Source organism: Poecilia mexicana, unplaced genomic scaffold (genome assembly GCF_051168715.1).
Source record: "Poecilia mexicana isolate PSO_F unplaced genomic scaffold, ASM5116871v1 scaffold_10, whole genome shotgun sequence".
Lineage (NCBI taxonomy): Eukaryota > Metazoa > Chordata > Actinopteri > Cyprinodontiformes > Poeciliidae > Poecilia > Poecilia mexicana.
Window position 1 is genome coordinate 523,524 of NW_028263379.1, and position 24,314 is coordinate 547,837.

The 24,314-nt window shown below is 37.2% G+C and overlaps 1 protein-coding gene and 1 long non-coding RNA gene across 3 annotated transcripts; one reads left to right on the forward strand and one right to left on the reverse strand.

The window, feature by feature from the left end:
• The first annotated feature begins 6,286 nt into the window (after positions 1–6,286).
• Positions 6,287–19,342, forward strand: ppp1r35 (protein phosphatase 1, regulatory subunit 35). 2 transcript variants are annotated; one of them, XM_014970033.2, is made up of 6 exons: positions 6,287–6,406; positions 8,798–9,038; positions 11,168–11,273; positions 11,610–11,725; positions 18,519–18,609; positions 18,726–19,342. In XM_014970033.2, the coding sequence occupies exons 2-6, from the start codon at positions 8,799–8,801 to the stop codon at positions 19,025–19,027; spliced, it is 855 nt and encodes a 284-aa protein (XP_014825519.2). In that variant the 5' UTR covers positions 6,287–6,406; position 8,798; the 3' UTR covers positions 19,028–19,342. The 2 variants fall into 2 exon arrangements, with proteins under 2 accessions (XP_014825519.2, XP_014825520.2); XM_014970034.2 differs by lacking the exon at positions 6,287–6,406 and adding an exon at positions 6,413–6,590.
• A 784-nt stretch (positions 19,343–20,126) lies between these two features.
• On the reverse strand, positions 20,127–21,291 carry LOC148156640 (uncharacterized). The gene is made up of 2 exons (XR_015764403.1): positions 20,891–21,291; positions 20,127–20,482 (listed from the first exon to the last, which is right to left on the reverse strand). It is a non-coding gene; the product is annotated as an uncharacterized LOC148156640 (long non-coding RNA).
• Positions 21,292–24,314: the final 3,023 nt, after the last annotated feature.

The window sequence follows — 24,314 nt, forward strand, 5'->3', positions numbered from 1 at the left end:
TGTTGGTAGATAAGATTTCTTGTAAATTTCTTGTATTACAGACTGGAAGTGAATAAACAGAAAATGAGCACAAAACAAAATTTTAGCTTCTTGGAGCCAAGTTGCCTGTTTAGGTATCTAGAAGGCTATCAGTCAAACCTATTTATCTAGTATATCAGTTGCTGAGGTACACAAGATTGGGGATAAGATTGACCAATCTTTCAAAGTTAAGGAAATTGGCACCAGTAAAACGGTGCAACCTTAATGCATTGAACTTACTAATACAAAAAAATAAAAAATAAAAACAAAATTTTTTTGTGTGTGTATATCTCTATCGGTCACCGATCATCGGCTGATTTCCGTGAAAAAGTGTATGATCGGCGATCGCCGATCACACAAACCGATCATATATAACGCACTGAGTGAATGGGGAAGTTTGCGTGTTGGGGCGGAAAATTGAAGCAGGTCAAAATGCATCAACACAACGAATCTAATACGACATAAAAACAATGAGATACTTGACGGAGTTTGGCTACATCGAGGCTCACTGCAGTAAAAAAGACATACGGAGGATCAGACAGCAGGTAAAGCAGCGCACAGCTACAAACACTCACCCGGATTAGCATGACGGTCAGAAAGCTAAACAAATAACCCGCAAAAATGATTTAAGTCTTCGAGCTGCGATGTCAGACGCTGGTTCTGCTCTCCTGTTGAACCGCTGCTACGCTACAGGTAGTAATATTTGACAGACGGAGCTTCGCTTCTGCTCCACCTGGTAGTGACTCTCACACCGAACCTGCTTAAAGCTGCAGCATCTAACTTAAAAAATACATTTTACATATGTATTAAAACTTTCGCTGTCCTAACATGAGACAGATCATCTCTGAAAAAATAATCGATCTCCTCCCTGTTCTGCATAATTACTCCGCTCAGTCAGAAACAGCCAATCAGAACTAGCAGTAATCAGCTAGCCGCCATGCTAACAGGAAGTTTTCATTCAGTAACTCTGGATTGTTTATTGTAATGGATCCTGTTTTTGCCTTTGAATGTAAAGTGTTATACTTGAATTTTGTGGCAATGTTGAGAGGTTTTATTTTGGCTCTTTGCATTATTTAGCCTCTTCAGAGCCTTCATATGTTATCAGTCTGTTAAAGATAGTATTATTGATACCAGTACAATTTGCACAATGCCTGTTTTGTTTTGTTCTTGGAAAAAGTTATTAAAAGCAAGTTTTAGTCTAAATTAAGGTGAATTCATGGTTCCTTTTTCCACATAATGTAACCGGTAGTGTTTATGATTTAAAAAATAATAATTATGTGATCGGTATCGGTGATTGGTTTCGGTGATCGGCCCTCATGGGTGATCGGCATCGGAATTGGCAGGAAAAAACCTGATCGGCACATCTCTGATATATATATATATATATATATATATATATATATATATACACACACACACACACACATTCCTCCTGAGGACTCTCAGGAAATAGAGTCTCTGCTGGGCCTTCTTTGCCAGTTCTGCAGTGTTTATATCCCAGGCCAAGTTATCCATGAGCTGAACTCCCAGGAAACAGAAGTTTCACACCCTCTCCACTGGCTCTCCGCAGATGTTTAGTGGTTGAATGTTTGTTTTACTTCTCCTAAAATTCACTATGATCTCCTTGGTCTTGGCTGTGTTTAGGATCAGGTCGTTGTCTGTGCACCATGCTGTCAGTCACTCCACCTCATTCCTGTAGGCAAACTCCCTGAGATGAGGCCCACTACAGTTGTGTCATCTGCAAATTTGACGAGGGTAGTACTTTGATGGACTGAAACACAATCATGTGTGTACAGCATGAAAAGCAGAGGGCTCAGCACACAGCCCTAAGGAGAGCCAGTACTGATGTTGATGGCTGAAGAGGTATGGGGGCCCATTCTGACTCTTTGTTTGCGATACGTAAGGAAGTCCATAGCAACAGGTGGAAGAAGAGGGGATTCCCAGGTCTGCCAGTTTACGCACTAAATCTGTCAGGGAAGATGCAGGACAGTGGCAACAGCATCTTCAGTTGACCTGTGAGTTCTGTAAGCAAACTTTATATACATATATACATACATAAAATAATAAAACACTTGTACTGCACATTTCTCTATGGAAGTTTGCCTGACCACATTCTCTATGTACAGTAAATGCACTAGCAAAATCTTAGAGCATGTTCCTGTGGGTCAGAGGAAGGTGGAAGGAGGGATATCTGTGTGGCAGGGGACAGGAGAGGACAATGATGAGCCTATTCCTAAACTGAACTTGAAGAATGTGTTCAGCTCATTTGCTATGTCCAGGCTCTCATCGACCTGACCCCCTCCCCCCACCCTTTTTTTAAGCCTGTAATCTTCTTCATCCCTAACCACACATCTCTAATATTGTTCCTCTGCAGCTTGCTCTCAAGCTTCTTCCTGTTCTTCTCCTTGCTGTCTCTAATCTTGACTTTGAGCTGCTTCTGCATCTCATTCCCTAAAGGCTTTTTTTCATGTTTAACAGTTTCTTTAGTTCACTGGTTATCCAGGGTTTGTTATTCAGGAAGCATCTCACTGTTCTGGTGGGGATGGTGCTGTCCACACAGGAGTTTTTGCAGCAGGTCACACACTCATGGCACTGATGTCATCTCCATGTGGCTTGCAGAGAGTAGTCCAATCTGTAAACTCAAAAGAAACCCTGTAGGGCTTTTTTTTTCTTCCTGTGACAATTTCCTCAAAGTCCTTTTCTTTACAGATAGTCTCTGAACAAGGGAGTTATATTCTGAGCAGAGAAGAACAAGGTTGTGATGTCATTTACACAAATGAGGTGTTTGTAGATAATGAATCCTTGATATTTGTGTAAAACAAATCAAACATTTTGTTTTCTCAGGTGGAGAAGCTGACAAACCAGTGAAACATTGGTAGTGTTGAAGGCATGACTAAAATTAACAGATATTGCCACAAAATAACTGTTTCTTAGCACCAGTGTAACTGCTGGCATCACCTGCACTATCGGCAACAACTGAGGGAAGAAAAAGCCAATATTTTGTTAACAGTGGACCTGCTATAATCAGTGTAACGGGTGGTATCAATGAGTCTCTAGAAGTCATTCAGCCAGGTTTCAATTAAATCTTTTATTCTGGGGGAGAAGAGTAAAAACAAATCAACCTCCTCTTCAACTCTCTCCTCCTGCACTCCAGCCTAAATGTGAAAATAAAAACAATGTTCAACCGAACTGTGCTGGATTAACACCGGTTGTTGGCGCCAAAATAAAAAAAAGAAAATGATAACACTGGTTATAAAAACTCACAATGATGGTCAAAACTGCAAAATAACACACTAACAAACAACAATAAATAACATATGGTAAAGACCTCAACATAAACAACAACATCCGTTCAGAAAACAAACATATAACGCAGCAGCAAAACTTTCTTCTGACATACCCACAGCAGCGCAGAACAACGCTGGGCAAGTCCACCTCGCTGCAGCAAACAGAAAGGGGCGGGACGGACCACTGTCAGTCTCATACCTTATTTGGAAATGGGATCATTGCAATCGGGAAGTGAAGGGGCGCTATTTCCTATACTTCCGTTTGTATTGTCTTTTGAAATCTGTGATATATTTTCACCTTTAGGAAGGAGTTTCACTCTAAGAATGTATTTGAACTTCTCTCTTTTATTTACTCCAGGGCAGCTCACAGTTTTTAGCAAATTCTATAGATTTCGGTGTACTTCTAAATCTGCTCCTTAGTCGCATCTTTTCGGCCTGCTACTGCCTCTAGTGGTGTGGGGGTGGTAACACAACTAATCTAATTACATTACTAAATCAGAATACCACAAAGTCTTTATTATTTACTATTAATTTCGGCATTACTGGCACCGTAAAAGATAAATTATCTTATAAAACAATTTTTTTTTCATTTTCTTAAGGATGTAGAGCTAATTAAATGACAAACAATACCTTTATACATTATAAATAATTTCTATATATTTCCATCAATTACAGGAGGAACAAAAGACATAAGGAGACCTGAAAAACAACAATAAAAATTCCATTCACAATGTATACGTAAGAAATCTAATTGAGCAAAAGTCAATAACAAACAAATGAATTAGGTACAGCAGAATAACAACCCAGGTTGTTACAAGCAGGGTTGTTAAACAACAAAAATTAAAATTTTTGTTTTTTACAGTGCCATGTATATTTTTGAGATGCTTTTTGTTCGTAGAGTCTTATATATAGAAAAAAATAAGATGAAACTATTTAATCTATCTTTTCCTTTGACTCTAAAACGATAAATCATATTCATGAATCACGTTATTACACGGCCCATCTGTGGTGACGATATTTTGTATCGTCGCCTGCAGAAGCTTCATGTGTCATACAATGATGGCATGAGGCTACTACTCAAACTGCCTAGATGGAGCAGTGCTAGCCATATGTTTGTACATAATGCTGTTCCCACATGTGCAGCTGAGCTCAGGAATCTTATGTATAAATGCATGTGTAGATTATCTGTGTCATGCAATAATATAATTGCAATTTTAGTAAATCCTGCTTTTAGTACTGTGAGATTCTCTTCAACATGATGGAATCATTGGCGTCATCATTGATTTGTGACTCGGTGAATAATATCATGCCATGTTTATTTTTACTTTTCTCTTATTTTGTTTTTTACCTTTTTTCTATGGACCTTTTTTGTGTTTTTGAAATAAAGATATGATTGATTGATTGGTCTTCTTAAAAGATAGTCTCTGAGAACAGTTCTTAAATATATAGTCAGTGTTTTCAGCAAAGTTGAGCTGACTGTCCAGGAATGATCCAAGGTATTTAAAATTTACCACAGTTTCAACAGGTTGGCCATCAAGTGAAACTGGAATCACTTTCAGTTCTTGTTTATCTCATTTAATTAGCTCTACTTCCTTAAGAAAATGAAAAGGTATGTTCTTTTGTGAGGGAATTTATCTTTTACTGCTCCAGTAATACCAGAATTAATAATAAATTGTGGTATTCTGATTTAGTAATGTGAGACATCTCCATCTTAGCAGGTGCTTTTTTTATTCTGCTCCGTCGACAAACACAATACAGCACAAAGGTTAATATCCACAGATTGCCTGATAGCACAAAAAAGGTTATAATTAGTTCAAATTCAAGTAGTGCATTAATAAGTATTCAAGAAGTAAATTCAGAATCAAAGCAAGATATTATATTGGATATAATTCACTCAATTTTCAGGATTACAAATGATGGATCTCAGGTTAAGCTAGTATGGATTCCTACCCACATTGGTGTGGTAGGAAATGAGTTGGCTGATTGTTTTGGTAAAAGTGCTTGAAAAAAGGAAATTGTTGATTTAAATATTAAAATATGTAAAAATGAGATAAAGAATATTATAAAAATGTATATTAAGAAGAAATGGCAAGAAAAATGGAATAGAGGAGGCAATGCTAGGTTTTATTACAGTATCCAAAAAAAGTTGGGGAATTAAGAACATGTAATAGAATTTAAAAAATGAAGATCTTATATCCAGAATAAGATTTGGATAAACAGGATTAAATAGTACTCTTAAAATAATTAATAAATATAATACAGGTTGTTGTAATTATTGTGAAAAATTAGAAATAGTACAGCATATATTTTTAGAATGTAATAAATATGTTCATGAAAGAGAGGTGTTAATTAGACCTTTAGGTAGGAATAAAAGTAAATTATATATAAGGGAGTTGTTTCAGAGATCATCTGGGGATGTAGTTTTCTAGATTATAGTAGTAAAAGCATCTGATCCATACTCCAATATAGAAGGTGGCAGTAATGTACCTAAATTTTGTTTGCCAAGTATAGTATAGTTTGGAGAGAAGGCAAGAAGATATGGAAAATTAGGTGGGATAATGAAATAAATGGAAGATATATAGGATACAAAATACTGTTAATGTAGTAAGGATCAGAGGAATAAACAGGAAGGAGGAGATAATTATAAATAAAATAAGAACCGGTCACAGTTTTTTTTAAATGAAACTCTTTTTAAGATGGGAAACATCTTATTGGTTTATGTAGTTGGTGTGATATTGTAGAAACAATAGAACATGTTTTTATTAGCTGCAGGAAATATGTGAATCAAAGAAGATTATTAAAAAATGAATTAGGTTTTAATAGGGAATTGAAATTTGAGAATGTTGTTGATCAGTTAAATAGTATTGAAAGAAAAAAGGTTTTTCGTTTTTTTAAAAAAAATACCAGGCTCATTAGGAGAATTTGAGGAATAAGTATTGGGTCCAACAGATGGCAGTAGTACAACAATAATAGATGCAAGCTGCTGTTAAAATCAAAAGAAGAAGAAGAAGAAGAAGAAGAAGAAGAAGAAGAAGAAGAAGAAGAAGAAGAAGAAGAAGAAGAAGAAGAAAAGATGAGAAGCGGAGGAAGAAAAGAAGAAGGTAACGCATGCTGGGCTCGATGTAGTGGTGAACATGAACTTTTATTGACATACAAAGCAGAAACTGTGGCAGCTGTCATTAATACAGTCACTTTGCTGACGTAATTAAAAATAAACTCCTTATAGTATTATTCAGTTGAGACTCTGAGATTGGCGCCAGGGTTTCACTGTCATAGACACTAACGGTAAGTTAATTCTTACGGTTACAGATTGACTCCGATTAGTCGTCTTCGCGAAAGTATTCATTAGATCAGATTTGTACTTGCACAGCGTTTTTAGCAGTGCAACTATATTAATGGAGTAGCTCTGCTGAAAGCTTTAATGTGTAGCTGAGTTAGGAGTTTGAATAGCCCATGGGGAAACACCCCTCCCCTGTTTTTCAGTCTAATTGTCTGACTTTATACTTCTGTATTGTCTTCTTGAGCTGGAAATTTCCTGGGCTGGAGGGATTTGGCAGGCCATGATCTTTTTGGCTGACCTGATAATCCTCTGCAGAATTTTCCTGTCGGCAGCAGAGCAGCTGGAATAACCATATAGTGATGCAATATGCCAAACCGACTCTCATTTGATTGGTGTGATAAAAGGACACCAGCAGCTGTTGATCCAGGTGGTTTTTTCGAAGCAGATCCAGGCATCACCAGGCCTTCTTCAACACTGATGTGTTTTCTGACCAGTAGAAGTTCTCAGAGATGTGAACACCAAGGAACTTGAAGGTTTGAACCCTTTTCACATAAAAGTAGAGAGGAAATGGTTCAGTTCTATTTTTCCAGAAATTTATCACCATATCTTTGGTTTTTGTTGTAGCTAAATACAACAAAAGCTTGACTTCCACACCATTCTGCCAGGATCTGAATTCCATCCCTGTATAAGGATTCATCTCCTCTTGTAATAAGTCCAATGACAGTAGTGCCATTGGCAAATTTTATAATGGTGTTGGAGGAGTGAGTATGTGTGCAGTCATGTATACAGTCAGGTTTAGAGGAGCACACATCCCTGTGGTGAAGCAGTGCAGAATTTGAGGGTGGACTGAGCAGTGACGCCCAAGTCTGGTGGTCTGAGGACAATCAGTGAGAAAGTTTCTGATTCATTCACAGGTTGATAGTATATTCAAAGAATGCATTTTGTTAACAATAATCTGTGGAATTGTACAAAATCAGAGGAGTAGTCCAAAAAGAGCATCTTGTTGTTCTATGTGGGACAGGGCTGTATGGAGGGCAATGGTTTTGCCATCATCAGCCCATACTTCTGAAATGTAAGGGCTGATGTAAGCAAGTACTTTCTAATTTGTGTAAGTACACAAAATAGTACACAAAGTAGAAAATAATAGTAATGTGGATGGAAAATCGAATATGTTTTTTTTAAATGCTATTTTGTTCTTTAAACCTCTCCACAACTTTCTCCCTGACCTGTGTTCTGTGCTCTTGGTCTTATAATGATTCTGTCTATTCTCTAACAAGCCTCTGAGGCCAGAAACAGAACAATTCCACATAGACTGAGATTAAATTGTACACAGATGAGCCGTGTTTATTATTTAGGTGACTTCTGAAGGCAGTTAGAGAACTGGAATTTATTTGAGGTTATCATAGTCAAGGAGTCTGAATAAATATATTTGCCACATTTGTTCTTATTCTAAAAGCTAAGGAGATTGAAGAGTGCAAAGTTACAATAAATAAATAACTTATCAAATAATTACTGAAAGTGTAACTGAACCCCAAATCAACTATTTTATAAACTGTCTAAATAGTTACTTAAGATTCTGTGTGAATTTTGACATTTTGGTGTAATTCATTTAGTTCTGCATTATTTGGCCTAAGACTGTCTCACTGCTGGCGATTCTTGGTTGGTTGCAGTGGTACAAATTTGTCACAGCCCCAGTTGGGGTATAAAAGCAAAGCAGGTTAGTTACACTTTACATGTCATTCATTTTTTAAAACAGGAAATAAATACTGAAATAGTTTACTAAGTATAGTATTAAATATGTATCTCAAATAAATGTTTAGATTTAATTTAAAAAACATATATTTTTTTTGAAGTTACATACTACAGTTGTAAGAAGATGTTCAACTTCTTCTTACAAAGTTGAACATCTTTGTAAGAAGATGGTCCACTGACCATCACTGCATAGTGGACCAATGACGGTCCACTTTCTGGTGGTGTAATAACGTATTACGGGTTATTGAGCTGTCAACCTCAATAGTAGTTATCCTAATATAAAAAGTAAAACTACATGAAATTGTCTTTTCTAGAGCTTTGACATTTATCCTCTGTTGTAATGTAATGTGTCCTCCACTTTCACTCCATCTAGAGAGCAACCAAACTTATTTGCTGTTTGTTAGAGGGCTATCAGCCTCTCATCATCTACTAAATCATCTCTTCTTGTGTTTTATTTTAGGATGAGTTTCTCCATCTTTGACTCTCCTTCTCCATCTCCCAACACCATCCCTGCCCCCTTCCCTTCTCACTCCTGTGTGACACACTGCCCTGAACTCGACCTGTCGGTCAGTCTTAGCCCAGCCCCAAACACTGACCATATGCAACAGAAGCCCTGTCAGCTAAAGCAAAGTCAACACAGTGACCAACCCCAACAAAGGCCCCACCCACGAGGACAGACTGAAAGGAAAAGGAACACAAAGGTGGTAATGAATAACAGATACACTTTCATTTTGAGAAGGTTCTCTAAGAAATAATTATAATATTGCCTACTGCAGACAGTTTGGACTTTCAAAACTCCCATGCATCACTGGATAGCATGTATATAGACTCACAGAAGGCATGCTTTGGTCAAATCTGTAAGAAGAACCATACACATGAAACTTTTCAATTTTTCTGTCACATTTCAAACACAAACTTCATTAAAGCTGCAAGCAGCGTTGGAGGCCCTCGCAGCTTCGCGCTGCTCCGGCCATATGGCGACCACGGGAGCTCCAGCAACCACCAGCTTGCCACCATCGACCGTCTTGCGCAGTTCCCGCACCTGTTCACCAGGCGATGGGTTGAGCAGTGCTCCTTGATGATGCACATAAAATCTGGTGCAGATCGGCCTATGTAGTAAGGAGATACAGCTCTTGGAATAACCTAGGGGGCGCAGTGTAGTCAAATTACAATTTAATGCTATTGGGCTCTTGAGAGTTTAACAAAGGTCAAGCTTATCAAGTTTGGTGCAAATCATATGATGCATGTATGATTTAGAGACAACTGTCTGCAATCGGCAAAGGATTAGAATTAGCCATTCAGCCACGCCGACATGCTGCAGCCAGCAGCCACTGTTGAGAGAAGGACTTACCATCATGATGTTGTATTTCATTAAACATAGGTTTACATCTGCATGAACCATAGAGTAAAAGGAAGAAAAACAGTGGGAAAACAGGGGACTTCCTGTTGGAAGGGGGCAGCTATGGGTGCTCCTCATTTTGTTTGGAGCGGCATGCTATACTGAGCTTTCCAAGAAAAAAAAGTCACTTCCTGTTCTGAGGGGCGAAGCTTAGATGACGTCACAATACGACGATAGAGGCATCCAAACAGGATCAATCATGGCAAGTTTGGTCCCACTTGACCTTTATATGTGAAAGTTTTAGTGTTTTGTTTGCTTGAGCAAGTATGCCAAGTTTGCCGCTTGGTCACACCCACTAAGCATATATGAAAACTAAATTTTTTGATAACTTTTAATGCCCCACCCATTAACTGCATCCTGACTAAAAGTGAAGTTGATGGCTCAAAATCTCTAGGAAGAATTTGTTAAAGTACTGACCCCCCAGGGCTGTGTAAGTGCCATGCCAGGTTCAGCACAAACAACGTCACTAGGCTGTGGTTTGTACCACAGTTTAATGGCCACAGCATATGACCCACCCCTAGGTGATGTCCTCCTGCAGGGAGGACATCTGGTGGACTGGTTTGATACAATCTAATCCTGAATGTTAACAACACATAAGAAGTTGTCACTTTCAGGTAAAATCAGTCACACCCCCAACTCATCAGTGATGCCGCAGTGGAGCAGAACAGGAACATTCAATTTCTGGGGATACAGATCACTGACACTTGGACCTGGCCCCTCCAAACCTGTGGTCTGGAGAAGAGAGATCGGCAACGTCTGCACTTTTTACGTCAGATCTGAATATCAAACCTCCCCACTTTCTAAAGGTAGAACAGAGAGCATACTGACCAGCAGCGTCTCTGTCTGGTTTGGGGTTTGTAATGTTTCTGATTGGAAATGCATGAAGAGAGTTGTGAGGACAAGACAGGACAGCTAAGAGAATCATCTGGACTGCACCGTCTGTAAACAATACAAACAGAATCATAAATCTTTATAAAAAAATCAAAGTCTGTGCACAAGATATTCAGAATAATTCAAAAAGCCTTACTGTCCAGGGCTCGGCCAATTACAAAAGACCCCTTCTGCCCTCACCATGGCTTGTTCTCCCTGCTGCCCTCTGGGAAAATGTTCAGCAATTTCAAATGAAGAACAACCAGATTCCACAACATCTTCAACCCTCATTTCATGAGCCTAAGTTCCATTAATCTTTTTATTCTATATATTTATATTGATAATTTTTGCTGTATATTTATATTATTATTGGAGCCTTGCAACTACATTTTGCTCAATATGTACCTTTTTAAATGTGAAGTTGAATGACAAAGTTTATGCGTGTCTATATCAACGTGTGTATACCTGTGAGCGTGTGTGCATGACGCACTGCTGCATGGCAGCACTATAATCCTAATTTGTGTGTATGTTTTCCATGTATGTGTGTATATTTTTGTACAGGTGTGTTTTGAAGAGCCAGAGGCTGTTAGACTAACACCTGAACGATGCATTGTTTCTCATCAGCACCATGTTAGAGGACAGAGAGGAAGCTTAAAACATCAGCATGGTAACTAGTAATAAGTTATACATAATTTTATATAACTTATAAGTTTGAGCAGCTTTATTATATATATGCTACATAACTTGCAAAAAAAACTGGTTTTACTGTTCTGCTTCAAATAGTATTCACTCTTTAAAATAGTCATTATGAGTCAATCAATAAATATATAAAGTTGAATTCAAAAGTTAATTTTTTTTATCAACAAATGCTTAATCAGTAAATTCACATTAAAACAGCATAATGTTTTTGTGTTTGGAGCTCTATTAATATAAATATTGTGAGTTTGAAATGTCAGACCCCTCCCAGCCACACAATCACGCCTCTGTGTTTTTCTGTGGTGAGTTGGAAGGTGTTCTATGGAGCCTCCTGCTGCAGGACTTGTCTGGGACCCAGGCTGTCTTGACAATGCAAAGCTGAATTCCACTCTGGCCCTGAAGGTGGAGCTTCTGTCACTTCAGGTTCACACTTTTCTCCATATTCATCCATGTTTTCACAAAGGTGATCTATTTTATCTGTTTGTGCAGCTGATCTTCTCATGTAGTCCATGTAAAGTAAAAGCTACAGTGCATTCTAAAAGTTCTCAAGTACTTAACGTTTTCCACATTTTTTTACAACCAGAAACTTGAATCAGAATTTTATGCGACATTCCAACACAAACTACTACAGAATTATAAAATGGAAGAAAAAAATCATACACTGTTTTCTCATTTGTATAAAGCAGTGTTTCTCCACCCCCCTGCTCTGCATATTTTAAATGAGCCTCTATTCCAGAACAGCTGATTCAAATGACACCATGACCATCAGGTACTGCAGAAGCCTGTTAATCACCCAGAGACACAATTCAGGTGTGGCACAAGGGAAACACCTAAAACATGCAGGACAGGGGGGAGGTGAGGGGCTGGTATTGCTTTATACCAGAAACACTGGTATAAAGCAATATAGAACTTTTTTTCTTACCATAGATGTTATACCTGGCTCGGCATATGGTCAGGGGTTTGATTAGCAGCTATAGTCACGTGTTGATCTGTGGCCCAGTCCAAATGCTTGCACTTCCACCCTTGTGTCCTTCAAGGTTTTCAACTCATCGCTACATGTGAAGTTTTGAATTAAAAAGCGGAAATGTGGCAATGTTTGTTTTGTCCATATTGAAAATAAAACAAAATATTATAATAAGGCACACATCAGTAACAAAAATGTTTGATATGATAAACTGAGCACTTTAAAAAAAAAGAAAAAAAGAATAGTGACACAAACAGCGTGAAAAAACTTAAATTCAGCTACAATTTGGGATAAAGATGTTGCTGCAATGTTTAGGTACTTCATTAAAGAAGGTCATTTCACTTAAAATTGTTAAAAATAGGGGGGATTTTGAGGAAGTGGTACTTTTGAATTGAAAATTTTAATTATTACCATAATTTGACTCTTCATGCTCTTTCAGAAGACCAAGTTTTACTACATCAAAACTTAAAAGCAGAAAACATTTCAATATAAAGTTCTGAAATCTTTCTAAAAACTTCAATGAATTTGCAATTGAAAAAAAAAAAGTTCTGATGTCTCAATATCTGAGTCACAAAACAGGTTTATATTGAATTTATTTTTCAGAAACACATTACAGAGAAAACTTCATACATAATTTTGAAATTGATTAAATTTTTTGTGGGAGTGGGAAAGAAGGGTATTTGGTACTTACTTTGTTTAGAGATATCCAAATTTTTAAACAAATGTTTTCTTAGGTAGAGCTGGGCGATATGAGGAAAATCTAATATCCCAATATATTTTTGCTATATCACGGTACAGAATATATATTATAATATTTTTCAAACATTATATTAAACTATAGACCCCTGGCAGCATGATGTCACCCATGGAAGTTCCCACCCCCATTTCCCTGCTAGACTTAAATGTAAGTTCCATAAATGAAAGGAAAAGGTATGCAGCATTTTGCTAAGACTTATCTACATTATGACGAGATGACAAGGCCAGAAAAAAGTTTTAATAATAAAATAACGAGGGAGAGGGAAGCAGGTCAGTTTTAACTCACGTTAACTATAAATCAACGGGAGCCATGAGCTTGTTTCTCTGCAACGAGACGGTCCCATCTGGGAGTGATGGGAAACACTGACACCCAAAGTGTGTTGCTTATACACAGGGTGCTTGGTCTCTAAGTGGCAAAGCAGTTTTGAAGGCATCATGTCATCCATAAAATTTCACCCACGTGGCATTTACTGTGCATACCAGTGCTTTCAGTGGAAAAGCAAAAGTTCCAGATCCTTTTAATGCCATAGAAATATGGGACAGAAACATGGATGACATTTTTCAATAGACCTTTCTATTGATTTATAGATTAATAGAAATTACAAAAAATAAAGCTGGTTCTTAGTCAAATCCTAATGAATCAAAGTGAAAGTGTCAACAATCAATCAATCAAATTTTATTTGTACAGCACATTTCAGCAGCAAGGGATTTCAAAGTGCTTTACATAATTAAAATAAAAACAGCATGTAATAAACAGTGAGAAAGAGAAATAAAAAGCTGTAGAACTTTAGTTGAGACGCCGTCAACTGGGACTCCAACCATTTGGACTTTAGTCAAAACGCCGTTTGACAAGGACTCTAACCTCTCATGGAGTCACTTACAGCAGTCGTTCCCAACCCCTGGGCCGCGGACCGGTACAGGTTGCGTTCTTGCTCCCAGTCAGGGAAAACCCCACAGGCTGCGATAAAATGGCCAAGACAATCCAACATGTTGAATATGCCCGATTTTAGATCGAAGCGGTCCCGACGTTCTACTTAACACACCACACATTGCAGGATGATCAGTTACAAATATTGCAGCGACAATCTTAGAGCTCAGAATGCTCTAAGATTGTCATAAGGGGAAAATCAGGGCAAAGAATTGAAAATTGTGTCATGTGCCCCCCTGATCCCCCAGGCTGCAGTAAAATTGCCAAGCCTTGACTGGTCTGTGGTGATAAAAATGTTGGGGACCACTGACTTACAGCAAGCATCATGACATTAACACCTAACCCTACATGAAAAATAATATTGAAGAAATAAATATATAAAATCTAATTAAAAACATAAATAAGTGATACATTCTTTACTGTTTTGGTCTGTAAAATATATTTCTTCTTAGTATTTCTTAGTACCAACAAACCCATGCCACAATATTATTTTACCTTTTATTTGCAAATAGTGTCTGTTTGTTTACAGTCTTGCCATACAGTCCCCTGTATTAATTATTTCTCTCTTTGGTCAAACATTAATTTCTATCTCTTGTGGCTGGTACTCATTAGCATCCTTTGTCCCCACCTCACCATATGTCCCTAGGCTAAAATGAGTCTTTATGTGGTTAAAGTTGGCACAGCAAAGAACACAAACACCATGTAACCTCAGCCCAGTTGCTACAAATACACCTCGCTGCAGCAAACAGAAAGGGGCGGGACGGACCGCTGTCAGTCTCATACCTTATTTGGAAATGGGACTATTGCACTCTGGAAGTGAAGGGGGCGCTATTTCCTATATTATCCACGGCCTTTCGTTTTTAATTTCTTTTGAAATCTGTGATTTATCTCCATTTTAAAGAAGAATTTTCAATCTCAGTGTGTTTTTGAACTTCTCTCTCTTATTTACTTTAGCGCAGCTCACAGTTTTTAACAAATTTTGTAGCTTTCAGTGTACTTCTAAATCTGCTCCTTAGTCCATCTTTTCGGGCCTGCTACTGCCTCTAGTGGCGTGGGGGTGGTAACACAACTAATCTAATTACATTACTAAATCAGAATAGTAATGTAATTACTATTACATTAATAATAGTAATTACATTACTGGTATTACATTCCAGTAATGCCAGAATTAATTTATTATTAATTCTGGCATTACTGGAGCAGTAAAAGATAAATTCCCTCACAAAAGAACATACCTTTTCATTTTCTTAAGGAAGTAGAGCTAATTAAATGAGATAAACAAGAACTGAAAGTGATTCCAGTTTCACTTGATGGCCAACCTGTTGAAACTGTGGTAAATTTTAAATACCTTGGATCATTCCTGGACAGTCAGCTCAACTTTGCTGAAAACACTGACTATATATTTAAGAACTGTTCTCAGAGACTCTATCTTTTAAGAAGACCTGGGGGTTACCCGACTTGAGGTTGTGTACAACTTCTAGTTAGGTAGAGGTTGTTGAATTAAAATGTTAAAACTAAACATTTTAACTTGAATTTCAACTCAACTCAAGTTAAAACAACATTTTAACTAAAGTTTTAATTTTTCATCTCCTTGGCTGGTTTGGTCACATGAGCTGCAGACTAACAGACAATCTTTTAAGAATACTTTGAATGGCAGGTAAAATAGTAGGTAAATGGTGGTGAAACCAAAAACAACTCTCTCAACTGTTTGCTTAAAGAACATGAAAGACAGCAAGAAATATTTTAGCAGGGAGCATCCATCCTCATTATTTATCAGTTTGAACCTCTGAGCTCATGAAGGTGTTACTGTGTTCCTCTGGCAACAAAAACATCTATTAGAAGTTATTTATTGACAGTGCAATAATTATTCTTAACAAAACTAATGATAACATTTACCTATAGCGTTTTGCTCTATTCACAAATTGTTGATAATGTGATTCTATGAATATGATTTATCATATTAGTTGAAGGAAAATTTCCACCTTGATAGATTAAATAATTTCATCTTATTTTTTCCTATATGTAAGACTCACTATAAAAACAATGAGAATGTCTTGAAGAGATTCACCAAGTTTGAATTTATGACAAGGCTTTCACCATGATTAACTTTGTAGCTCAGGGGTCCCCAAACTTTTTCCTATGAGGGCCACATAACTTTTCCCTTCTCTGGTGGGGGGCCGGAGTCAGTTTGTAACAGAAAAAATGTGACGATTGCAGAAGTGCCTAACTGTAAAAATTTATTGTTTTCTAGAAAACACAATCAAATAACCCTCTCTGGGTTCTTCACCGAAAAAATCCAGGAAATAACACTATTTATGAAAAAAAATCTAAATGCTCTCAGGTATTGTTCACGGGGCCGGACCAAATGTGGAGGCAGGCCGAATCCGGCCCGTGGGCCGTAGTTTGGGGACCACTGTTATATCTGCTTAACAACCCTGCTTGTAACAACCTGGGTTGTTATTCTGCTGTACCCAATTTATTTGTTTATTGACTTTTGCTTAATTAAATTTCTTACGTATACATTGCCAATGGTATTTTTTATTATAGTTGATCATGTTGTTTTTCATGTTTCCTTATTTCCTTTGTTCCTTCTATGATTGATGGATATATATTATTTATAATGAATAAAATAGTTATTTAATTAACTCTACATTCTTAAGAAAATGAAAAAATATGTTTTATAAGATAATTTATCATTTATCTTTTACTGGCCACAGATAAATGATCTTTTATCTTTTGCCAGTAATGCCGAAATTAATAGTAAATAATAAAGACGTTGGGGTATTGTGATTTAGTAATGCAACTATATTAGTTGTGTTACCACTCCCACGCCACTAGAGGCAGTAGCAGGCCCGAAAAGATGTGATTATGGAGCAGATTTAGAAGTACACCGAAAGCTACAGAATTTGTTAAAAACTGTGAGCTGCCCTGGAGTAAATAAAAGAGAGAAGTTCAAATACATTCTGAGAGTGAAACTCCTTCTTAAAGGTGAAAATATATCACAGATTTAAAAAGGAAATAAAAACAGAAGGCCGCAGATAATATAGGAAATAGCGCCCCCTTCACTTCCGGAGTGTAATGGTTCCATTTCCAAATAAGGTATGAGACTGACAGCGGTCCGTCACCGCCCCTTTCTGTTTTCTGCAGCGAAATCCTTCTCAGTTGCTAAATAAAACACATAAAGGGTAACTTTGACTAATATAGTAGCTTTTAATTTGCTAATTAAAATTGGAGAGAAAAAACTTTAGCTACATTAATGTACAGCAAGGTAGCATTAGCTTGAATTGCTCATAGCTAACTTTACAAAGAAAGAGATACATAGTCAGTGTTTTTTTCTCAAAGAAAATTTAAAGTTAATAAGACGCATATCTAATATGGAGTAGGTGACATACTTCAACTTCTTTTTAAACAGGACGTCTGGCCATTAGAACTTGTGCTAGATAAGCCAACATGATGGAAAACTTTTTCTTGACTAACACACTGCATGTCTGTCGGTGCACTGCTGCCTCTCACAGGTAGAGATGGCATTATGCACTACTTAGACATTTTTGTCTTGGTTATTGTCAAGTTGACATAAAAACATTTTAAACAATGTCAACTTTACATAGCACTTAATGACATTGTTATAACTGGTCCTACTGGTTTCACTTTACTTGAGGTAAAAGTTAATTCCTGTTATTATGGCATTTCACTGTGTAGTAACTCTTAATGACATCTTTATAACTAGTGCTACTTGTTTCATTTTACTTGAGGTAAGAGTTAATATTAATGACTGGTCTTATAGCATTTGACAGTGTAATAATGCTTAATGAGGTCTGTAACTAGTCCAATGTGTAAGATAAAACATTAATGACATAATTACGATGGTGTCATGATTGTTACAGTTAAGACTAATAACAAATGACGATTTGTATCTTTGTGTAGTGATACATAAATATCTATAACATTGTACATTTTAATAACTGTAATGACATATTTATGACAGATGATGATTCTTGTTTAGTGTCGAGTTGCCATAACAAGGACTTTGTCTCGTTATGACAATTTGACAAGTCAACTTGTCATAACTAGGTTATGTAATAAAGATATGACATAACATATCTTTATGTAACCTTGTCATAACAAAGATAATTTTTGGAATGATTAAAGATGAGTTGTCATAATAAAGACATTTTGTTTAGTTTAATGTCAAGGTGTCATAACACAGACATTTTAAATAGTGACAACTTTGCATTAAAAGTGTCTTTATTTATCAAATGACAGTTAACAACAGCCATAAATATTGACAAAGACTTTTTCATGTTCATGACAGGTGTTATGTCATATTTATGATAGTGTCATGTCAGTCTTATGCGTAAGGTAAGTAAAGTGTTACCAAATAATGTATTCTTGCCTGGGTTCTGAAGGCGACATGCAATAATGGGTGCTGACACAACATGACGTCGACTGATAATCCCTTTATACCCTGGTAGTTTCTTGCCATACGTTTTCATCCGTCCTGATTCTCAAATATGCTAGAAGTTCAATTCTGAGCAGATAATCATGTGAGCCTGTTCCTTGTCCTGCAGGAGATGGAGTTTAATTCCAAGAAAGCCCTTCAGCAGACTCTGCTGAAATCAAGAAGGACCAAGACTTTGATTGATGCCAGAGCAATTGAAGGTAACTTACACACACAGGGTTTCTCAGAGACCCTATTGTACTCATTCTTGCTGCCTGGGTAAGCCTGAAACTAAAGGATTGAGAATTCAGATGTTTGGTTCTCTTGCTGTCTGCAGTGGTGAATGTCTCTCCCTCTCAACACCTCTTCAACTCTCTGGTGAGCGTCAGTGTGCAGGAGGATGAGTTGCTAAGCCAGGTGCTGCAGGCCAAGCTAATATTGGCCCCACTGCCTTCCCACTACTATAAGTCAGCAGAGAGTCCCTCCCTCAACTTCTTCATCACCTCTGAGCTGTTCAGAAAGAAACCTGTACAACAAGAAGAGGAGCCAGCCAAGTGTAAACCTTTCCCAATGGCATCCCCGGCCTACTCTACCTTTGACCTATACAGGAGACAGAGATGCTGGGAGGCCATACCCTAACATACACATTAGAGATTTTTATTTATAAATGTAACCTATATCTATTCTTTATGTTGTCTCATAAAGGGTTCTGGTTTTATATTCACTTATGCAATTAGCCTCAGGGGCAATCAGGTTTGATTACATTTGTTATTAGATGCTGTAATTATTCTTAATATTCTATGTCGAAGGCTTTAAAATTAGTTTTCTGATTTCTCTGCGTAAAAAAGTCATCATTAACAGCTGGTTTAACCAATTGTGGTGCTTGTAAATTCTTTTCATGATGTCTATTTAATTGTTTTTAGTGTTAAATTTACTAAAGATACATTTTCATAACTAGGTTCTGGTAGTCTTCTTTTCCACTGCAGCTACATGCTCAGTATCAGGGGTTTCTGTAAAATTAACAATTCAATAAACTGTCCACTGTGACTACATGCTCATCCAGGAGGAGGGATTGCTTTAAGTGGACATCATTAGAGGTGAGGGGAGACTGGCAGCTGACCTCCTGCAGTAGAGCCTCTCTCCCAGCTGCCCTTTATGCCCTTAAAATTATGCTAACAAAAACTAATCGCTAAGCCTCCAGTTAATTAACTAATTAACCAAAAATGTGTCCTTAAAAAACCTTATGGTCCTGCTGTCAAACACAGTCTGACTCACGCACTGCAGTCACAGGCAAATGGGGTATATGCCACAGACATAAATACGTAGACGCCTCATGGAGCGGGTCGGCCCATTGCTGAGATACTTCACATCGTCCGCCATATTGAATGTGGCTTATGTGCCAGTAAGCTAATACAGGTAAAAGGACCGAACTTCACAAAGTGCCCTTCTACAAAGTATTTTAAGTTAATTCCTGTCACTGACACATTTTCTCACACACACAAATATTTTTGGTAATCTAAGAAATGACTAAAGACAAAGTTTCTAACTTTTGATGTGATTATTTAATTGTTTTGGGGCATTTCTGAATAAAGAGCACAATGTTTTATTTGATAGAAATTATTCTGATCATTTTTATATTAACATTGATGAACAGACACTTTTACAGTGTTTAAAGAACATATTTACATAATTCCATAATTTAATCTACATTTAACATTTCAAGACAAGAAACAAATAATTTTCTTGTATTTTTTTAATACATTATAGAGAAATTACTTTGATTTATAAATCAGTCATTGTCAAACATTAAACTACATATTTTTCTTACTTTTTTCCAGAGAAAAAATATTTATTACAGTATGTCCATTCTGCTATTGACAGAAAAGAGTGAAAAATAATTCTAACAGAGTAAATTATTTTTATTTCATTACATATGCTGCATTAATACACTAATACTTCAGATTGAGATATTAAAAAAAGTGAAAGAACAAAACATTTATTTATTATACTGGGAACACTGGTCACAGGCAGGGCTTCAGTCTGCTGGTCACACTGGGAGAACTCAATGACTTCTGAGACGTCCTGGTTCACAGGCTACAGCCAAGGATAAAAGAAATGATCCACAAGTGTAATAGAAAATACATATATGTTTCCTTCCTATTCATAAAAGGACATTTTCAGCATGTTGGGCTCTGACTCGTAGCATCTTTATAGCTAAATACCGACATGGTGAAGCTGAGCTGGAAACAGACTGAAGAGCAGCAGCTCCAGCTCTGATCCTGACTGACCTTTCCTCACTAAATCCTCTGGTTTTTAATTAACTTCTCCTCTAACAGCGGTTTCTCATCAGCTCTCATTAGAAAACAGTGTGAAAACATTAGCTGCTACGCTAACAATCAGCGGTTATTTCGAACCAATTAAGCTACATAGGAAATATGTCTCGGTTGTTTAGAAGCAAATTTCTGGCTGCAAAGTCAAGTAATTCTGATCTTTCATCCTTACCTGTGAAAGGTGATGCCAATGAATCCAGTTTGTTTCGTAAAACGGTTGAAGCACAGAGCACAGGACTTAAGGAGCTCCGATCGCTCTGCTGCCACGTAGAAGCAGCAGGGCCGAGCGCAAATCGTGACACCGCACCTACTAATGGCACTTCCGGTGGCAGGTGTGACACCTGCCACAAGTGCCACTGCTTTCGGGACTAGCTGCCAGAGTTGCCACTGCGTTCGGCTGACTTCGGCTGACCTCGGCACCTCGTACTGGCACTTCCGCTGACACCTGCCATTAGTGCCACTGTTTTCGGGTCTAGCTGTCAGTGTTGCCACTGACTTAGGCAAATGGACTACATATCCCATGATGCTTTATTACTAGTAGAAGAAGAACTTAAAGACAGACGAAGAAGACAGAATTTAATAAGTTTTTTTTCGCAGAAATACTTATGTTAGCTGAATTCCTACACGTTTTGTATATCATGTATGATTCGTTCATCCTATTTATTCACTAAAGTTCATCTGAATAATCCAGCCGACTCCTTCCGTCTTTGAATTAATCAAATACACAGCAGGTATCAGGGATGCCATTGGTTTCGGCACCTTTATAACAACTGAGTCTGGCTTCCACTAGAGCTGCCGTTAGGTGTCCAGGATGTTTCAGAGCTGTCACAACTGGTGCCGATGTTTTGGGGGATGGCAATGACAGTTTTTTGAAAACGTGTTACTTATAATGCGTGTTTATAAAAAAAAATTCAATGGTAATTGGTCATTTATCCATTTAACACCTGGAATATTTTTGACTGAGTTTAATTCAAGCAAGATGGCCAATTGAATATACTATAAAGTGTCACTATTACAGTGGAACCTGTCACTATGTTCAAGGACACATCTGGTTAATCACACATCACTGATAGTTAATAGGACTTTTTACTTAATCAAAAAGACATTCAACCCTTGCCCATGTTTATATCGCAGAACAGTGGCTGACATGGTGCAACAGGAAGCCAAATGTTGCAACTGGATAATAGTAATAATAATCAGACTCTGTATAACATATATTGTAGAAATTAATAAAGTTTGAAAAATAAATTTAAGCTTAATGATCATAATTTCTCATGGAGGAATAATAAGTTATTTGATCCTGATGTAGTAAATTCACACATTGACTAAACATGAATTTTACAGCAGACTTCAAATTGCTGTTTAAAGTATTTACATACAATGGCTAATAAATATTGACAAATCAATTACTATGCATATACTTTGTGACATAAACTTGAAAAAATGTTGAAACATATCTGCCAAATAAAATAATATGTAAGCAGCACAATTTTCTTTGAAAAAAGCATTTTCATCTTAAGTATAACCCAAAGTAATTTTTATTTCCAAAAATATGTAACAATCTTGTTCTTAATGCTGCTTAGGATTCACACATTGTCAAATTTGTTGAGGTGTAAATACTTTGTGTTTTGACTTATCAATATTCAATATTGGTGTAAAAAAAATTTGAAGGTGGTTTAACTTGAAAGTGAAAGTCCTCCTGCTGCCTAGAAAATGCTGTTGAAATGCATTTTGTAGCTCAGATTTTAGTCATTTTCTCATCTTTAAATAAGAAAACTTTGAAGACAATGAACAGAACCAGAAACAAACACAGAGAAGCAACCTTCATGTATGCCACACAAATCTGTAATAAACTTGACAAATAATGAAAAATAGTGGGGATTAAATTTAATAAATAAAAACAAGTAATAACTATTTAAAACTGGTTAACAGGCATTTTTGGAAAATTATGATAACATGTTTTTTTTTTAAAAATTGCATTATCTTAACAAAAAACAATGAAAGTTATAGTGGCTGCCTGGTCTATTAGATAATAGACCAGGCAGCCACTATAACTTATGACATCCTGTGCACTGTCATGGAACCATGCTGAACATAATGTCACTCTGGAATTGTCAATATCTCATGTTGCCACTGTCACAAATATTAACTAATAAGTCAATATTAGTGAACTTACCCGGTTTAATAATCAATAGCATTATATTAAGATCCCTGTATGAAAATAATTATAATCCGGAACTGACAGGAGCTTGTCAGCACTGACATACCATGGCAACCGAGTGTCAGTTGTAGTGGTAGGTACCTAGTGGAAGCTATTATCAGCTGTTGCAGAAGAGGTCCCATCTGACAGTGCAGTAGTTGTCTTTCTCTGTTTAAGTCTGAACACCGGCTGTATATTTAAATATGTATGAGAATTATGTTTTAATTAAGATATATTTTATTTCTATTTGTTTGATCTAAAGTTATTCATATGCTACATTCTATCTGAAACAGATAGAGAATGAGGTTAGCAGCCTGTGGCACCCATGGCCACCTTACTTGTGTCACCTTACCCAGTGGTAAGGTGGCACAAGTGGCACCTTACCCAGAAGCCCGTGGCACAAGTGACAGCTTATGGCAACTGTCAACATGTTTTCAGTGAGGCTGTTTATTGGAAACTGAAATTTGAGACTGTATAATCAATCAATCAATCAATCAAATTTTATTTGTATAGCACATTTCAGCAGCAAGGCATTTCAAAGTGCTTTACATAATTTTAAACAGTGAGAAAGAAAAAGAAAGTAATAAAAAGATAAAAAGAAAAGATAAAATCACAGCCTAACAGGACAAGGCCTCCAGCCTTGCAGCACCAGGCTCCGTCCGCCTGTTTCGCGAAAATTTTGCGCTAGGACTTTCGCTGTCCTACGCGGATTTTGTGCATTAATTGGTTCCCAGTCACTCGCAAATACATAGAAGGCATCAATTGCCATAAGCAACTGTAAACAGGTGGGTTTTAAGTTGAGATTTAAAGGCACCCAGTGTTTCAGCTGTTTTACAGTTTTCTGGAAGTTTGTTCCAAATCCGTGGTGCATAGAAACTGAATGCTGCTTCTCCTCGTTTGGTTCTGGTTCTGGGGATGCAGAGCAGACCAGAACCAGAAGATCTGAGGGGTCTAGATGGTTGGTACAGCAATAACAGATCTTTAATGTATTGTGGTGCTAAACCGTTCAGTGATTTATAAACTAACAACAGTATTTTAAAGTCTATTCTTTGAGCTACAGGGAGCCAGTGTAGGGACTTTATAACTGGTGTTATGTGCTCTATCTTCCTGGTTCTAGTGAGAACGCGAGCAGCAGCGTTCTGGATCAGCTGCAGCTGTTTGATTGATTTATTAGTCAGACCTGTGAAGACGCTGTTGCAGTAATCAATACGGCTAAAGATAAACGCATGGATGAGTTTCTCTAGATCCTGCTGAGACATTAGTCCTCTAATCCTGGAGATGTTCTTCAGGTGATAGAAGGCCGACTTTGTGACTGTCTTTATGTGGCTCTGAAGGTTCAAGTCAGAGTCCATCACTACTCCCAGGTTTCGGGCCTGATCCCTGGTTTTCAGTTGTA